General features: G+C 56.1%; 1 protein-coding gene across 4 annotated transcripts in view; it reads left to right on the forward strand.

Annotated features, from left to right (window-relative positions):
• Positions 1-15,114, forward strand: part of MROH1 (maestro heat like repeat family member 1) — a 73,161-nt gene that overhangs the window by 24,910 nt on the left and 33,137 nt on the right. For 3 of the 4 annotated variants that reach the window (XM_085214601.1, XM_085214600.1, XM_085214598.1), the window contains exons 21-28: positions 806-952; positions 1,073-1,099; positions 5,711-5,833; positions 5,948-6,027; positions 7,508-7,643; positions 8,737-8,832; positions 8,932-9,036; positions 12,976-13,111. In XM_085214601.1, the coding sequence (XP_085070727.1) occupies positions 806-952; positions 1,073-1,099; positions 5,711-5,833; positions 5,948-6,027; positions 7,508-7,643; positions 8,737-8,832; positions 8,932-9,036; positions 12,976-13,111 (850 nt within the window). The remainder of the gene's footprint in view (positions 1-805; positions 953-1,072; positions 1,100-5,710; positions 5,834-5,947; positions 6,028-7,507; positions 7,644-8,736; positions 8,833-8,931; positions 9,037-12,975; positions 13,112-15,114) is intronic. The other variant, XM_085214599.1, reaches the window with a different exon arrangement.

Below are 15,114 nucleotides of genomic sequence, written 5' to 3' on the forward strand. Positions count from 1 at the left end.
AGTGCCTCCTAAGGCTGTGGGAGGCGGCTCTGGCTGTGCTGTGTTTGGTGTGGGGCTGGAGGACCCCAAATTGTAGAGAGGGAGATTGGCAGCACCGTGTCTTGGTCTGAGGACCCCGATGCAGGGAGATGTGGGGCTGTGGGAGTGAGGAGGAGGGAGGAGAGGGCACACAGAGATGCTCAGAAGGGATGGAGCAGCTGTTAGGACAAAGGGGAGAAGTGCCCGAGGCTGTGGGTGGGCACTGGGCAGCCATGGTGGGCAGCCAACCCGTGCAGGAGTGGGGTTGGGGGGTCCTTTCCAACCCAACTGTTCTGTGGTTCTGTGATCTTTAAGGACCCTTCCAACCCAACCACTTGGTGGTTCTATAATCTTTAAGGACCCTGCCAACCCAACCACTTGGTTCTATAATCTTTAAGGACCCTTCCAACCCAACCACTCGGTGGTTCTATAATCTTTAAGGACCCTGCCAACCCAACCACTCGGTGGTTCTATAATCTTTAAGGACCCTGCCAACCCAACCACTCGGTGGTTCTATAATCTTTAGGGACCTTTCCAACCCAACCGTCCCGTGGCTCTATGACCTTTTAGGACCTTTCCAACCCAACTATCGTATGCCAGAGCTGCAGTGACAACTGTGGGTGGCAAACAGGAACCCATGACTCAGGCGAGGACATGCCAGATGTGGTCCTATGGGGCTCAGGGCACATCCGCTGCTGACAGAATGGGGCATGAAGACCTCAAAGCGCAAGGGGAAGGCCCTGATTCCCCCAGAGCCCCCGCTGAACCATCCCATCTACCCCACCAGGACCGCAGTGACCACGAAGTGGAGAAGATCAAGGGCGCCCTGATCCTGTGCTACGGGTTCGTGGCCGCTCGCGCTCCCAGGGAGCTGCTGCTGTCCCGCGTCGAGGCCGACATCCTGAGAAACATCTCCCAGTACTTCAGCACCAAGGTGGGCATCGGGATGGGGGGCACGGAGCACTCCGGGTGTCGGGGTGGGGAGGGGGGCTGTGCAGGGACCGCTGGTCCTACGGACGGCACCGCCGCTCAATGCCCGTGTCTTGTTTTGCAGGTTCTGGGGATAAAGGTAGAGACCAAGGTACAGTGTGGGGCGCTCAGTCTGCTCTGCTCTCTGCTCTGTCCTGCTCTCTCTACCTCTGGGCTTGGGGCTCGGGGCTGGGAGCGGGGAATTTTCCTGATCCGAAGCCCACGTCAGCAGGCAGAACTCGCTCAATTGAGTTCTTTCCTGTTGGTTTTTTTTTTTTTCTTTTTTTTTTTTTCGGTCTAAATTGTGAGTGGTGCTGTGCAAAGCCAGGAGTTGGACGTGGAGGTCCTCATGGGTCATTTCCAACTGGGGATGGTCTGTAGGTCTACGAATGCGTTTTGTTAGACCAGAACACAGAAATCTGGCTCCCTTTCACTAGTAGAAAGTGACTGCACAGTGTGAGCGAATTACAGCTGTAGGGACCTTTATTTTGTTGTATTAAAGCACTTGATCTCCTCCTGAACTATGAAAGTGTGGACTGAAGGCAGCAGTCAGCGCTGCTCGCACCACCTCGGCCCCTCAGCATGTAGAACCAGAGGAAATACAGGCTGTAAAAAAAAAAAAGAGGGGTAAAAATGATTGCTGGGAGGAAAACAACTATCAAAAGCTGGAAGGATTTGTGTTGAAGTAGTGGCCACACACACCTGAATCTGTCCTTCCTGAAATAATGACACAATGCAACACAACCATTCCATGGCTCTGTGGTCTGTAAGGACCCTTCCAACACAACCCAACACAATACAACACAACCATTCCATGGCTCTGTGGTCTGTAAGGACCCTTCCAACACAACCCAACACGATACAACACAACCATTCCATGGCTCTGTGGTCTGTAAGGACCCTTCCAACACAACCCAACACGATACAACACAACCATTCCATGGCTCTGTGGTCTGTAAGGACCCTTCCAACACAACCCAACACGATACAACGCAACCATTCCATGGCTCTGTGGTCTGTAAGGACCCTTCCAACACAACCCAACACGATACAACACAACCATTCCATGGCTCTGTGGTCTGTAAGGTCCCTTCCAACACAACACGACCCAACACAAAGCATTCCATGTCTCTGTAATCCATAAGACAGATAGATGTAGGCAGTAAGATCCCTTCCAACCCAGTCCAACACAACAAAACCATCCATGGCTCTGTGGCCTATATGAATCCTTCCAGCCCAGAAAGGCACAACACAAAGCATTCCATGTCTCTGTAATCTGTAAGGTCCCTTCCAACCCAATCTGACACAATGCAACCCAGTACATCCGTTCCATGGCTCTATGGTCTATAAAGACTTCTCCAACCCATTCCATGTCTATAATCTGTGACATAGATAGATATAATCTGTAAGGTCCCTTCCAACCCAACACAACCCAGCACAACCACTCCATGGTCTGTAAGATCCCTTCCAACCCATCTTAACCCATTCCCCATTTCTGTAGTCTATACGGTAGATAGATATAACCTACAAGGTAATTTCCAACTCAACTCAACCCTTCTATGCCTCTATGATCTATAAAGACTCTTCCAACCCAATGCAACTCATTGCACGTTTCTGTATTTTGTAAGGTAGATTTATGTAATCTGTAAGGTCCCTTCCCACACAACTCAACACACCACAACCCAGCACAGCCATTCCGTGGCTCTGTTGTGTGTAAGGACCCTTCCAACCCGACACAACTCATTCATGTCTCTGTAATCTATCAGGTAGATAGATGTAATCTACGGGGTCCCTTCCAAACCAACCCAACCATTCTATGGCCTTGTAGTCTATAAGGTCACTTTCCATCCCAACCCAACACACCACAACACAACGCAACCCATTCCACATCTCTGTCACTGATAAGGTCCTTTCCAATCCAGAACAACCCAACCCAACTCGAAACATCCCATGTCTCTGTAATGTATAAGGGAGGTAGATGTAATCCGTAAGGTCCCTTCCAACACAGCACAACCTATTCCCTGTCTCCATAAATTAGATACATGTAATCTATAAGGTCCATTCCGACCCAGCAACTGAACACAACCCAACACACCCAATCCATGACTCTGTGATCTATAAGAACCCTTCCAACCCAGCCCAACAGAACCCATCCTATGGCTCTACAGTCTATAAGTTCCCTTCCAACCTATATAGACCCTTCCATGGCTCTATATAAGGTCTCTTCCAACCAACCCAACCCATCCTGTGTCTCTATCATCTGTAAGGTCCCCTTCCAACCCACCCCACCCCATTCCTTGCCCCTATGCTCTTCGGGACCCTCCCGCCCCGTGGTCTTGCCCCTGACCCCTCACTGATGAATGCAGTGCCCATATCCAACCCCTCCCCACCCCCCCCACCCTGTTCCCCTCCTCTCCCCCCCCACAGCACAGGGCACTGCAGAGCCCCAGCTGCAGAAATTCATGGAGCTCATTTCCCCACTTCCCCCGGGGAACCATCACTCACCGACCAGATAGCGAAACGCAGATTGCCATCCTGGGGGGCAGCCGGGGGCCGCATCTCTATATTTACTTTATTTTCAAGGCTGACCGATGACAAATGGCATTTGTCACGTTGAGGTGAAGCTGTCAGGGTCCCCGTCCCCCAGCTGCACTAACACATTTTCCTTTGGACTCCTTTGGCACTAACAGCTCCACTGTGGCACCGCACCGGGGGCCGTCCCCACCGCCGGGCTCAGCTGGGATGAGGGAGCACCGCTAATTGGGGTGGGGGGCAGCCCCCTGATGGCCATTGTTCCCATTCTGTGCGTCTGCCATCGTCAGTCCCTATGAGGAGGGTGGTGTGGTGGGCTGGAACCAAGAGTTCATGGGAGGCACAGCCCCCTGTGTAAGGGGTGCAGTTTTTTGGAGATGTGGGAGAGTTTGGAGGCTCCTGGTGCTGCCTCAGCAAGGAGCTGAGACCCCAAAGTGTCGTCCCCCGCCACAGGATGTGGGTGGGGGGTGTCGGTGCCCCATTGGCAATGAAGGTCCTGGTGCCCCATGGCTGAGATTCCCAATGTCCCGTGGTTACATGAGTGCCTTGGTGCCCTATGGCTGTGGGGTTCCCAGTGCCCCATGGCTATGGAGGTCCCCCCCTCCATAGTGGGGATTCCTAATTTTCCAGGGCTATGGAGGTCCCAGTGCCCCATGGTTGTGAGAGTCCTCATGCCCCATGAGTATGGGGTTCCCAGTGCCACGTGGCTGTGGGATTTCCAATTCTTAGTGGTTACGAGGGTCCCAGTGCCCCATGGCTACAAGGTTCCCAATCCCACATATCTAAAGAGTTCCCAATTCTCTGTGGCTGAGGTGGTTCCACTGCCCCATGGCTATGAGGTTCCCAGTGTTTTTTGTGGTGCCCCATGGCTATGGGGTACTGATTCTCCATGGCTATGGGGGTCCTGGTGCCTTCTGGCTATGGAATTCCCAATTCTTTTTGGCTATGGTGGTCCCAGTGTCCCATGGCTATGTGGTTCTGATTCTCTGTGACTATGGGGGTCTTGGTACCTCCATGGCTATGGGATTCCCAATTCTCTGTGGCTATGGGGTTCTGATTCTAATGGCTATGGGGGTCCCAAGTGCCCCATGGCTATGGGGTTCCCAAATATTAGTGGTTATGAGGGTCCCAGTGTCCCGTGGCTATGGGGTTCTGATTCTAATGGCTATAGGGGTCCTGATACCCTCATGGCTATGGGATTCCCAATTCTTTGTGGCTATGGGGTTCTGATTCTAATGGCTATGGGGGTCCCAGTGTCCCATGGCTATGGGGTTCTGATTCTAATGGCTATCGGGGTCCTGATACCCCCATGGCTATGGGATTCCCAATTCTTTGTGGCTATGGGGTTCTGATTCTAATGGCTATGGGGGTCCCAGTGCCCCATGGTTGTGGGATTCCCAAATCTTAGTGGTTATGAGGGTCCCAGTGTCCCGTGGCTATGGGGTTCTGATTCTAATGGCTATAGGGGTCCTGATACCCCCATGGCTATGGGATTCCCAATTCTTTGTGGCTATGGGGTTCTGATTCTAATGGCTATGGGGGTCCCAGTGCCCCATGGTTGTGGGATTCCCAAATCTTAGTGGTTATGAGGGTCCCAGTGTCCCGTAGCTATGGGGTTCTGATTCTAATGGCTATGGGGTTTCCAGTGTCCTATGGCTTTGGGGTTCTGATTCTAAATGCTATAGGGGTCATGATGCCCCATGGTTATGGGGTTCTGGTTCTCTGTGGCTATGGGGTTCCCAATTCTCTGTGGCTACGGCGGTCCCAGTGCCCTGGGCTTATGGGGTTCTGATTCTAATGGCTATGGGGGTCCCAGTGCCCTATAGTTGTGGGATTCCTTAATCTTAGTGGTTATGAGGGTCCCAGTGCCCTGTGCTTATGGGGTTCTGATTCTAATGGCTATGGGGTTTCCAGTGCCCCATGGTTATGGGGTTCTGGTTCTCTGTGGCTATGGGGTTCCCAATTCTCTGTGGCTACGGCGGTCCCAGTGCCCTGGGCTTATGGGGTTCTGATTCTCCGTGGCTATTGGGGTCGTGGTGCCCCACAGCCATGGGGTGTCTGCTGTCAGGATGGAGGCCCAGCCGCTCCCTTTGTCACCGCAGAGCCCGGCACGGGGAGGGACACGGGGCAAAGTGTCCCCAGTGCCGGGAGGTGACAATCTGTGGTGGTGTCACCACGGTTCTGTGCTCAGGACCTGACCCTGAAGCTGTGCCTCATCCGGAGCATCGCCATGATCAGCCGGGCCGTCCGTGGCAGCACCAAATGCACTGACTTTGCTTTGGGTCGCAAAGCCGAACTCATGGCGCAGATGGTGGTGAGAATGGGTGCCAGGGTTGGGTGGTTCGGGGAGGGGGGTCAGGATTTGGGGGGTGGTGAATGGGGGCGGATGTGACCATCCCTTTCCCCATCCCCTTCGTCTGTGTTCCAGGAGTTCATCAAAGGAGAACCGCTGGACTCGATGAGGACACTGGTGCGGCAGTGGGCGATGGTCACCTGCACCCACCTCGTGTATCCTTTGTAGAGCCGAGGGATAGGTGGGTTGGAAAGGTCCTGGAAGGTCATAGAGGCATGGAATGGGATGGTTGGATTGGGTTGGAAAGGTCCTGGGAGGTCGTAGAGGCATGGGATGGTTGGATTGGATTGGGTTGGAAGGGTCCTGGAAGGTCATAGAGGCATGGAATGGCTGGGTTGGATTGGGTTGGAAAGGTCCTGGGAGGTCGTAGAGGCATGGGATGGTTGGATTGGATTGGGTTGGAAGGGTCCTGGCAGGTCATAGAGGCATGGAATGGCTGGATTGGATTGGGTTGGAAAGGTCCTGGGAGATCGTAGAGGCATGGGATGGTTGGATTGGATTGGGTTGGAAGGGTCCTGGAAGGTCATAGAGGCATGGAATGGCTGGGTTGGATTGGGTTGGAAAGGTCCTGGGAGGTCGTAGAGGCATGGGATGGTTGGATTGGATTGGGTTGGAAGGGTCCTGGAAGGTCATAGAGGCATGGAATGGCTGGGTTGGATTGGGTTGGAAAGGTCCTGGGAGGTCGTAGAGGCATGGGATGGTTGGATTGGATTGGGTTGGAAGGGTCCTGGCAGGTCATAGAGGCATGGAATGGCTGGGTTGGATTGGGTTCAGAGGGTCTTGGAAGGTCGTAGAGGCAGGGGATGGTTGGGTTGGATTGGGTTGGAAGGGTCCTGGAAGGTCATAGAAGCAGAGAATGGTTGGGTTGGATTGGGTTCAGAGAGTCCTGGAAGGTCGTAGAGCCATGGGATGGTTGGATTGGATTGGGTTGGAAGGGTATTTAAAGATTATAGACATCTGGATGGTTGGGTAGGGTAGGGTTTGATTGGAAGGGCCCTTAAGGATCATAGAAACATGAGATGGTTGGGTTGGAAGAGTCTTGAAAGGTCGTCATAGAAGGAGTTGGAATGGGAGGGTCCTGAAAGATCATAGAGCTGTGGGATGGTTGGGTTGCGTTGGAACGGTCCTTAAAGATCATAGAACTGTGGGATGTTTGTGTTGGAAGGGTTCTGAAAGGCAGACATGTAATGGTTGGCTTGGGAGAGTCCTGAAAAATGATAGGGCCACGGAATTGTTGGATTGGAAGGGTCCTTAAAGATCACAGACACATGGCGTGGTTGGGTTGGGTTGGGTTGGAACGGTCCTTACAGATCCTAGAGCTGTGGGGTGATTGTGGGGATTGGATTGGGATGATCTTTAAAGGTCGTGTTGGAAGGGATTGGGTCAGAAGGGTCCTGAAAGATCATAAAGCCATGGGATGGTTGGTTTGGGAGGGTCCTTAAAGGTCAACGGAGATGGGATTGGGGTGGAAGGGTCCTTAAAGGTCCCTTAAGGGTGGGCATGGTGGGGATGGATTGGTGTTGGACTGGAGAGTCCTGGAGGTCTCTTCCAACCCCAGTGACCCTGTGAGCATGTGACTGGGCCAGCAGAATTTTGTTCCATCCCTCCTACCGCATTCCTGAACCCCCACCTCAGCCTCCTGGAGCCCCCACTCAGCGACCCCGACCGCACGGAGCTGATGGACGCGTGCCTGGCCGGCGTCCTGGCGCTGCCCCCATTGGACCCACTGTGGGACCGCGATGGGGACGGCGGCGATGCGCCCTACAGCGAGGTCGGGGGGCTCTCCATCCCTATTCCTGGGGGTACCCCTTCTATCTCCCACTCCTGGGGGTGTCCCTTCCATCCCCTATTCCTGGGGGTACCCCTTCTATCTCCCACTCCTGGGGGTGTCCCTTCCATCCCCTATTCCTGGGGGTACCCCTTCTATCTCCCACTCCTGGGGGTGTCCCTTCCATCCCCTATTCCTGGGGGGTCTCCCTGTCATCTCCCAGTCCTGAGGGTTTCTCCTTTGTCCCCCACCCCAGGAAGTGTCCCCTCTTATCTCCCACCCACGTGTCTCAGCTCCATCCCCAATTCCTGGGGGTCGGTCCCCTGTCCATCTCCCAATCCTGGGGGTCCTCCCTCTACTTCCCACTCCAGGGAGTGTCCCCTCCATCCCCTATTCCTGGGGGGTCTCCCTGTCATCTCCCAGTCCTGGGGGTTTCTCCTTTGTCCCCCACCCCAGGAAGTGTCCCCTCTTATCTCCCACCCACGTGTCTCAGCTCCATCCCCAATTCCTGGGGGTCGGTCCCCTGTCCATCTCCCAATCCTGGGGGTCCTCCCTCTACTTCCCACTCCAGGGAGTGTCCCCTCCATCCCCTATTCCTGGGGGGTCTCCCTGTCATCTCCCAGTCCTGGGGGTTTCTCCTTTGTCCCCCACCCCAGGAGGTGTCTCTTCCATCTCCCACTCCCAGGTGTCTCAACTCCATCCCCAACTCCCCTGTCCGTCTCCCACTCCAGGGAGTGCCCCCTCCATCCCCAACTCCTGAGGGTCCCCTGTCCATCTCCCACTCCTGGGGGTGTTCCCTCCATCCCCCGTTCCTGGGGATTCCCTTCCATCTCCCAATCCTGGGGGTCCTCCCTCTTCTTCCCACTCCAGGGAGTGTCCCCTCCATCCCCTATTCCTGGGGATCCCTTCCATCCCCACTCCTGGAGGCACCCACCTCCACCCCCCCAACTCCTGGCTGTTCTCCCTCCATCTCTCACTCCTGAGGATGTTCCCACCACCCCCAATTCTTGGGGTTTCCCCTTTTACCCCCCACTCCTGGGGGTACCCCACCACCACCCCCTGCTTCTGGGGTTCACATCCCATAACCACCCCACAGGAGCTGTTTGCAGACACCCTCGGTGCCCTCCAGGAGCTGCTGAAGACCCTCCTGCAGCGCAGCCTGACCCCACATGGCCTGCAGGACGTGTTTGCGGTACGTGCCGGTTCAGTCTCACCCGCTGTCCCCTTCCCGTGTCACCCGGGGACCCCACCACCCTCTGATAACGTTACTCCCCCCCCCCCCATACCACAGCACTTGGGCCCGTGGATCAAATCCAGCAAGCAGCACGAGCGGCAGCGTGCCGTGGAGCTCAGCGCCGCGCTGCTGGACTTCTACCTGGGCAGGCTCAACGTCAGCGTAAGTGTGCGTCGGTGGGACCGCCTGTGTGTCCTCATGTCATCCCAGTGCCATCCCGGGGCTGTCTGTGTGTATCCCAATGCAGTCCCGGTGTCATCCCAGGGCCATCCCAATGCCATCCCAGTGCCATCCCGGGGCTGTCGGTGTGTATCCCAATGCAGTCCCGGTGTCATCCCAGGGCCATCCCAATGCCATCCCAGTGCCATCCCAATCCCATCCTAATGCCATCCCAGTGCCATCCCGGTGCTGTCTGTGTGTATCCCAATGCAGTCCTGGTGTCATCCCAGTGCCATCCCAATGCCATCCCAGTGCCATCCCAATCCCATCCCAATGCCATCCCAGGGCCATCCCGGTGCTGTCTGTGTGTATCCCAATGCAGTCCTGGTGTCATCCCAGTGCCATCCCAATGCCATCCCAATGCCATTCCAGTGCCATCCCAATCTCATCCCAATGCCATCCCAATCCCATCCCAGTGCCATCCCAATGCCATCCCAATGCCATTCAGTGCCATCCCAATGCCATCCAATGCCATTCCAGTGCCATCCCAATACCATCCCAATGCTATCCCAATCCCATCCCAGTGCCATCCCAATGCCATCCCAGTGCCATCCCAATGCCATCCCAATGCCACCCCAGTGCCATCCCAATACCATCCCAATGCTATCCCAATCCCATCCGAGTGCCATCCCAATGCCACCCCAATGCCATCCCAATCCCATCCCAATACCATCTCAATGCCATTCAGTGCCATCCCAATGCCATCCCAATGCCATCCCAATGCCATCCCGGTGCCATCCCAGTGCCATCCCAGTGCCATCCCAATGCCATCCCAATACCATCCAATGCCATCCCGGTGCCATCCCGGTGCCATCCCAATACCATCCCAATCCCATCCCAATGCCACCCCAATGCCATCCCGGTGCCATCCCAATCCCATCCCAATGCCATCCCAATGCCATCTCAATGCCATCCCGGTGCCATCCCAATCCCATCTCAGTGCCATCTCAATGCCATTCCAGTACCATCCCAATGCCATCCCAATGCCATCCCAGTGCCATCCCAGTGCCATCCAAATGCCATCCCAATGCCATCCAATGCCATCCCGGTGCCATCCCGGTGCCATCCCAATGCCATCCCAATCCCATCCCAATGCCACCCCAATGCCATCCCGGTGCCATCCCAATCCCATCCCAATGCCATCCCAATGCCACCCCAATGCCATCCCGGTGCCGTCCCAATCCCATCCCAATGCCATCCCAATGCCATCCCAGTGCTATCCCAATCCCATCCCAATGCCATTCCAATCCCATCCCAATCCCATCCCAATGCCATCCCAGTGCTATCCCAATACCATCCCAATGCCATCCCAGTGCCATCCCAATCCCATCCCAATGCCATCTCAATGCCATCTCAATGCCATTCCAGTACCATCCCAATGCCATCCCAATGCCATCCCAATCCCATCCCAATGCCATCCCAGTGCCACCCCAGTGCCATCCCAATACCATCTCAATGCCATCCCAACGCCATCCCAGTGCCATCCCGGTGCCATCCCAATCCCATCCCAATGCCATCCCAGTGCCATCCTGATATCACCCCGGTGCTGTCCTGGTGCTGTCCCAGCGCCATCCCAATGCCATGGCAGTGCTGTCCTGGTGCCATCCCAGTGCCATCCTGATATCACCCCGGTGTGTCCTGGTGCTGTCCCAGCGCCATCCCCTCATGCCCTCCCTGCTTTCCCAGTGCCACCTTGATGCTGTCCCTGTGTCATTTCAATGCCATCCCCATGCCATCCCAATGCCATCCTGATGCTATCCCAGTGCCATCCTGATACCATCCTGGTGCTGTGTTGGTGCCATCCCAGTGCCATCCCAGTGGTATCCCAGTGCCATCCCAGTGCCATCCTGATGCTGTCCCAGTGCCATTTCAATGCCATCCCAATGCCATTCTGGTACCCTCCCAATGCCACCCTGGTGCCATCTCAATGCTACCCTGATGTCACCCCAGTGCCATCCTGGTGCTGTCCTGGTGCCATCCCAGTGCCATCTCGACACCATCCCAGTGCCATCCCAGCACCGACACAGCCGTGCTGTGCTGCAGTGCTGTGGGTCGTTTGGGGCAGCTCCATTCTGACCCACATCCCTGCAGTGTTGTGGGTCGTTTGGGGCAGCTCCATTCTGACCCACATCCCTGCAGTGTTGTGGGTCCTTTGGGGCAGCTCCATTCTGACCCACATGCCTGCAGTGTTGTGGGTCCTTTGGGGCAGCTCCATTCTGACCCACATCCCTGCAGTGCTGTGGGTCCTTTGGGGCAGCTCCATTCTGACCCACATCCCTGCAGTGCTGTGGGTCCTTCGGGGCAGCTCCATTCTGACCCACATCCCTGCAGTGCTGTGGTCCTTTGGGGCAGCTCCATTCTGACCCACATCCCTGCAGTGCTGTGGGTCTTTGGGGCAGCTCCATTCTGACCCACATCCCTGCAGTGTGTGGGTCCTTTGGGGCAGCTCCATTCTGACCCACATCCCTGCAGTGTTGTGGGTCCTTTGGGGCAGCTCCATTCTGACCCACATCCCTGCAGTGCTGTGGGTCCTTTGGGGCAGCTCCATTCTGACCCACATCCCTGCAGTGTAATGGTCCTTTGGGTTTGCTCTATTCTGACCCACATCGCTGCAGTGTTTGGACCCACATCCTTGCAGTGTTGTGGGTCCTTTGGGGCAGCTCCATTCTGACCCACATCCCTGCAGTGCTGTGGTCGTTTGGGGCAGCTCCATTCTGACCCACATCCCTGCAGTGCTGTGGTCGTTTGGGGCAGCTCCATTCTGACCCACATCCCTGCAGTGCTGTGGTCGTTTGGGGCAGCTCCATTCTGACCCACATCCCTGCAGTGTTGTGGGTCGTTTGGGGCAGCTCCATTCTGACCCACATCCCTGCAGTGCTGTGGGTCCTTTGGGGCAGCTCCATTCTGACCCACATCCCTGCAGTGCTGTGGGTCCTTTGGGGCAGCTCCATTCTGACCCACATCCCTGCAGTGTTGTGGGTCATTTGGAGCAGCTCCATTCTGACCCACATCCCTGCAGTGCTGTGGTCCCTTTGGGGCAGCTCCATTCTGACCCACATCCCTGCAGTGCTGTGGGTCCTTTGGGGCAGCTCCATTCTGACCCACATCCCTGCAGTGCTGTGGTCCTATGGGGCAGCTCCATTCTGACCCACATCCCTACAGTGCTGTGGTCCTTTGGGGCAGCTCCATTCTGACCCACATCCCTGCAGTGCTGTGGGTCGTTTGGGGCAGCTCCGTTCTGACCCACATCCCTGCAGTGCTGTGGGTCCTTTGGGGCAGCTCCATTCTGACCCACATCCCTGCAGTGCTGTGGGTCCTTTGGGGCAGCTCCATTCTGACCCACATCCCTGCAGTGTTGTGGGTCCTTTGGGGCAGCTCCATTCTGACCCACATCCCTGCAGTGCTGTGGGTCGTTTGGGGCAGCTCCATTCTGACCCACATCCCTGCAGTGTTGTGGGTCGTTTGGGGCTGCTGTACTCTGACCCATATCCCTGCAGTGCTGTGGGTCCTTTGGGGCAGCTCCATTCTGACCCACATCCCTGCAGTGCTGTGGGTCGTTTGGGGCAGCTCCGTTCTGACCCACATCCCTGCAGTGCTGTGGGTCCTTTGGGGCAGCTCCATTCTGACCCACATCCCTGCAGTGCTGTGGGTCTTTTGGGGCTGCTCCATTCTGACCCACATCCCTGCAGTGTTGTGGTCCTTTGGGGCAACTCCATTCTGACCCACATCGCTGCAGTGTTTGGACCCACTTCCTTGCAGTGTTGTCGTCCTTTGGGGCAGCTCCATTCTGACCCACGTCCCTGCAGTGTTTGGACCCACATCCCTGCAGTGTTTGGGACAGTGGCACTCCGACCCACATCTCTGTGATGTTTGGACCCACAGACCGTTGTCCCATTCTTCAACCTCGGTGTGCTCATCGCTCTCTTCTCCCCGCGCTGCTCCGACTCGGTGGGCAGCGTCCGGCTGCGAGCCGTCGACTGCGTCTACAGCCTGCTCTACATCCAGCTGTGCTACGAAGGTGGGCGCTGGGGGGTGGGCCCAGGGCATGGGGTGGGCTGGGGGGGTCAGACCCCTTCCTCAGGTTATGGGGCAGCAGAGAAGGAACCCACAAATGGGGTCATTAGGGTTGGAGGAGACCTCTGAGGTTCTGGAGTCCGACCCCAACCTGCTCTGCCATGACCCTAAATAGGCCCCTAGAGTCATTAAGGTCGGAAGAGGCCTTCAAGGACATCCAGTCCAACCCCAACCTGCCCCACCATGACCCTAAATAGGCCCATAGAGTCATTAAGGTCAGAAGAGACTTCAAGGACATCCAGTCCGACCCCAACCAGCCCCACCATGACCCTAAATAGGCCCATAGAGTCATTAAGGTCAGAAGAGGCCTTCAAGGACATCCAGTCCGACCCCAACCTGCCCCACCATGACCCTAAATACGCCCCTAGAGTCATTAAGGTCGGAAGAGGCCTTCAAGGACATCCAGTCCAACCCTAACCTGCCCCACCATGACCCTAAATAGGCCCATAGAGTCATTAAGGTCAGAAGAGGCCTTCAAGGACATCCAGTCCAACCCCAACCTGCCCCACCATGACCCTAAATAGGCCTATAGAGTCATTAAGGTCGGAAGAGACCTTCAAGGACATCCAGTCCGACCCCAACCTGCCCCACCATGACCCTAAATACGCCCATAGAGTCATTAAGGTCGGAAGAGGCCTTCAAGGACATCCAGTCCAACCCTAACCTGCCCCACCATGACCCTAAATAGGCCCATAGAGTCATTAAGGTCAGAAGAGACTTCAAGGACATCCAGTCCAACCCCAACCAGCCCCACCATGACCCTAAATAGGCCCATAGAGTCATTAAGGTCAGAAGAGACCTTCAGGGACATCCAGTCCGACCCCAACCTGCCCCACCATGACCCTAAATAGGCCCCTAGAGTCATTAAGGTCAGAAGAGGCCTTCAAGGACATCCAGTCCAACCCCAACCTGCCCCACCATGACCCTAAATAGGCCCCTAGAGTCATTAAGGTCGGAAGAGGCCTTCGAGGACATCCAGTCCGACCCCAACCTGCCCCACCATGACCCTAAATAGGCCCCTAGAGTCATTAAGGTCAGAAGGGGCCTTCAAGGACATCCAGTCCAATCCCAACCTGCCCCACCATGACCCTAAATAGGCCCCTAGAGTCATTAAGGTCGGAAGAGGCCTTCGAGGACATCCAGTCCGACCCCAACCTGCCCCACCATGACCCTAAATAGGCCCCTAGAGTCATTAAGGTCAGAAGAGACCTTCAAGGGCATCCAGTCCAACCCCAAGCCTCCCTGACCATGAACTTAAATAGAATCATTAGGGTTGGAGGAGACCTTCAGGGTCAGACAGTCCAACCCCAACTTACCCCCACCGTGACCCCAAATAGAACCATAGAGTCATTAAGGTCGGAAGAGACCTCCAAGCTCATCCAGTCCAACCCCAGTCCATCCCCACCACGACCCTGGATTAGGGTTGGAGGAGATCCCTAACCCCAAGATCCCTAACTCCAACCCCAGCCCACCCCCCATCACGACCCAAATAGAACCATAGAGTCCTTAAGATTGGAAGAGACCTCTGCCATCCTCCACGCCCACCAGCACAGAGCCTGGGGATGACCGGAGGCAGCCACCGTGGCCTTCCTGTCCACGCGGTGGGGCCAGGAGTGGGGCCGGTGGGGCGATGCTGTCACACTACTGGGGTTGAGATGCCAAGGGCTGGAATACGGCAGCAGTTCCAGGGCTCCCTCGGTCTGACCTTCCTCGTGTCACCAGTAGAGGTCAGGGCAGCACAGGGGATGAGCGCTCGGGGGCGATGTGGAACGCAGCTCTGCTTCGCTGCTGTTCCCGGGAGCAGTGCTGCGGGTCTGACCCACATCGCTGCGGTGTTCTGACCCACATCGCTGCGGGGTTCTGACCCACATCGCTGCGGTGTTCTGACCCACATCGCTGCGGGGTTCTGACCCACATCGCGGCGGTGTTCTGACCCACATCGCTGCG

Source organism: Meleagris gallopavo, chromosome 32 (assembly GCF_905368555.1).
Source record: "Meleagris gallopavo chromosome 32, MGAL_WU_HG_1.1, whole genome shotgun sequence".
Taxonomy (NCBI): Eukaryota; Metazoa; Chordata; class Aves; order Galliformes; family Phasianidae; genus Meleagris; species Meleagris gallopavo.